At 45.4% G+C, this 3,033-nt stretch overlaps 1 protein-coding gene across 1 annotated transcript; it reads left to right on the top strand.

The window, feature by feature from the left end:
* Nucleotides 1-918: 918 nt before the first annotated feature.
* Nucleotides 919-2,079, top strand: LOC109939734 (uncharacterized). The gene is made up of 5 exons (XM_020538047.1): nucleotides 919-953; nucleotides 1,026-1,099; nucleotides 1,219-1,644; nucleotides 1,717-1,912; nucleotides 2,064-2,079. The coding sequence occupies exons 3-5, from the start codon at nucleotides 1,233-1,235 to the stop codon at nucleotides 2,077-2,079; spliced, it is 624 nt and encodes a 207-aa protein (XP_020393636.1). The 5' UTR covers nucleotides 919-953; nucleotides 1,026-1,099; nucleotides 1,219-1,232.
* The last annotated feature ends 954 nt before the right edge of the window (nucleotides 2,080-3,033 follow it).

The following is a 3,033-nucleotide window of genomic DNA, read 5'->3' as shown; positions in this document are numbered from 1 at the left end:
CCCTCTGGAACATGGTACCTGCGGAAACTCTCGCTGAATTCCTCCCAAGTGATGGCTTCGGGGTCAGCATGGGTGGCGAGGTAGGACTCCCACCAGGACTGGGTTGCTCCCCTTAGCTGACGGGGACCATACAGAACCTTCTCCCTATCATCACATTGGGCGGTGCGCAGTTCCCTTTCCACTGCACACAGCCAGTCTTCTGCATCCATGGGGTCGGCAGAGTGCGCGAAGGTAGGAGGGTGCCCTCTCATGAACTCGCCACGCTTATCCCGTGGCATCTGGGGCATCTGCACTTGCAACTGGGGTTGGGGTTGCTGTTGAGCCTAGGGGTGAAAACGGGACGGGATTACCCGGCAGGTACCGGATACGGGTACTTAAAATACCCGATTTTTCGGGTACCGGATACGGGTATTTTTGTATACGGGTCGGATACGGATACTACCCGGATATGCATCAGTCGGATACGGGTAGGATACAGGATGACCACTACCCGGCAAATACCCGAGAAGTACGGGTAGGATACGGGTACCCGGTTAGCGGGTAGCCGCTTCAGTTCCTGTGTGCATTGTGCCTGTACGTGGAACGTCTCGGGCTCTCGGCTCATGCATGCTCATTTCAATTTTCTAGTGCCTGTGCGTGGAATGTCTTGGCCCATGCTCGTTTCATGCACATGCTACTGCAAACAGGCCCAGTCGGCAGCCCATCCGGCCATTTGTTTGGACGACCAGACAGACGCACGGAGACAGACGCACGGTCCACGGACAGACGGACTCACGGAGACAGACGCAGACGCCGCACCCGCACGGCCGTAGCTAGCCCTAGCCGCCGCCCGCCAGGCACCAGCGGCCAGCCGGAGGCCCGGACGACTGGACTGCCATTATGCCAAAGCCGTCGTCGCCACAGGGAAGCGCTGGTACACCGTCGCGCCGGTACGCCGCTCGGCCCTTCTACAGGTGAGTCTCCACCCCGCTCATGGCAGTTCGCCTGTTTCCATCCGACACTCAGGTTTACTGCACCTGTTCCAGTGTTCGTAGTCCCAGTTGTTCCGGCGAGTGGCGACTATCAGCTTCAGAGCTTCCCCAAATCAGCCACTAGAAAGGTCAGCATCCACATTCACTGTCCGAGCATCTCTTATTTTGTTTAGTCAGGTGTTCATGTCACTGAGATGGAGGATGTAAATCAGTTTTCATGTCACTGAGAATCTCTTATTTTATTTAGGAATTGGCAGCACCATGGATGTAAATCACATCACTGAGATGGAGGATGGTTTAAATGATGATGAAATGGAATATCCATTTGAGGGTGATGCTAATGCCAGTAACAATGATCAGATAGTAGAGGACCATGCTGATGATGCCCCTATTGCTAGTGGTGAGAATGCCATCGTCCAACAGCAAGTTGGTCTGAGAAAGAAGAAGTACATGTATGTGAATGACCATCGTGTTGTGAAACAACGGAAACTAGTACCAACAGTGACAGTTCCCGCTATGAACAAGGATAAAGGTCAAATGCCAATGAGTATCTCCAAGATGAAAACCAAGAAGCCAATCGGTACCCCTACTAGCAGCAAGCTAATGGCATCTGCATTCAAGGTCACATCAAGCAAGAATGAACTTATGGTTTTAATGCAAAAATCAGCTGAAGGTAATGACTTTGTGCATTTTCTTTTCATAGGCTGCAAGTTTCAATTTTCAATAAAAAATGTTTTTGTTGTAGTTGTGCAACCTGCAATTGCAAGTGCTACCGCTAGTGCAAACGCAAGTGCAAGTTCAAGTGTAAGGGCAAGTGCAAGCATACCAGCAAGTGTGAGCATACCAGCAAGTGCCCAAGCAAGTGTCGGCGACGATGAAAAACAAGTAGATGGCCAAATTGGGAAAAGACTCACTTCATGGGTCTGGCAACATTTCACAAGGTATGAAATAGATGTTGAGCAACCTGATGGTTCCAGTGTTAAGCAAAAGTGGGCAAAATGTCTTCGATGTTCACATAAAGCTAAGGCTGATGCTTCAAATGGTACAAAGGCTTTTAGTAACCACTTAAAATTGAAACATTGTCTTGTGAAGGGTCAACAACAGCTAAGTCAGAGTGGGAATGACATAGCGACATATAAATATGATGAGAAAGCCAGTGTGAGACGTCTATATTATGCCATCATCATGCATGAATATCCATTCATTGTTGCCGAACACAAGTATTTTGTGAAATTTATCAAATCACTACGGCCATCCTTTCCTTTCAAGTCTCGTATCACTGTTCGTAAAGAGATCATGCAACTTTATAAAGAGGAAAAGAATATGTTGTATGCACAATTCAAAAAGCTGACATGTCGTGTTAGTTTTACTATGGATGGATGGACATCTATACAAAACAAGTCGTACTTATGTGTCACAGCACATTAGATTGATGATAATTGGAACATGCAAAAAAGGATTATCAATTTTATGCATGTAGAAGGCAGCCATGGTGGGATAAAATTGAGTGATATTTTTTTGCAAATGTGCTCAATTGGAACCTTGATAAGAAAATGTTTGCTCTTTCTTTGGATAATGCTGCGGCAAACAAGGTTGCAGTTGATATAGTGATAGATAATGCTAAAGACTTGCTTATATGTGGTGGAAAGTTCTTTCATGTTAGATGTGCAAATCATATATTGAACCTTGTTGCTAAAGATGGCTTAGCAGTAATGGGAAATGCTATTGCAAACATTAGAATGTTCATAACAGCTATCAAGAGGTCACCTTTGCAATTTGAGGCATTTCAAAAATGTGCTAAAGAATGTGATCTAGACACTAAGAAAGCCCTTTCCTTAGATGTTGCTACAAGATGGAATTCTACATATATTATGGTTAGAGATGTTATTTACTATAAGGATGCTTTTGATCGTCTTGCTAAAAAAGATAAGGATAGATTTGGTCATATGGTTCCTTCAAGTGATGATTGGTTGAATGCAATAAATATCAACAAGTGTTTGAAAAAGTTCTATGATGTCACATTACTTTTTTCTGGCACTTCATATCCCACTGCAAATCATTT

The sequence above is a fragment of the Zea mays genome, chromosome 5, assembly GCF_902167145.1.
Source record: "Zea mays cultivar B73 chromosome 5, Zm-B73-REFERENCE-NAM-5.0, whole genome shotgun sequence".
Classification (NCBI taxonomy): Eukaryota; Viridiplantae; Streptophyta; class Magnoliopsida; order Poales; family Poaceae; genus Zea; species Zea mays.
The sequence above is the reverse complement of the archived record's forward strand: the minus strand, read 5'-3'. Positions and strand labels throughout refer to the sequence as shown.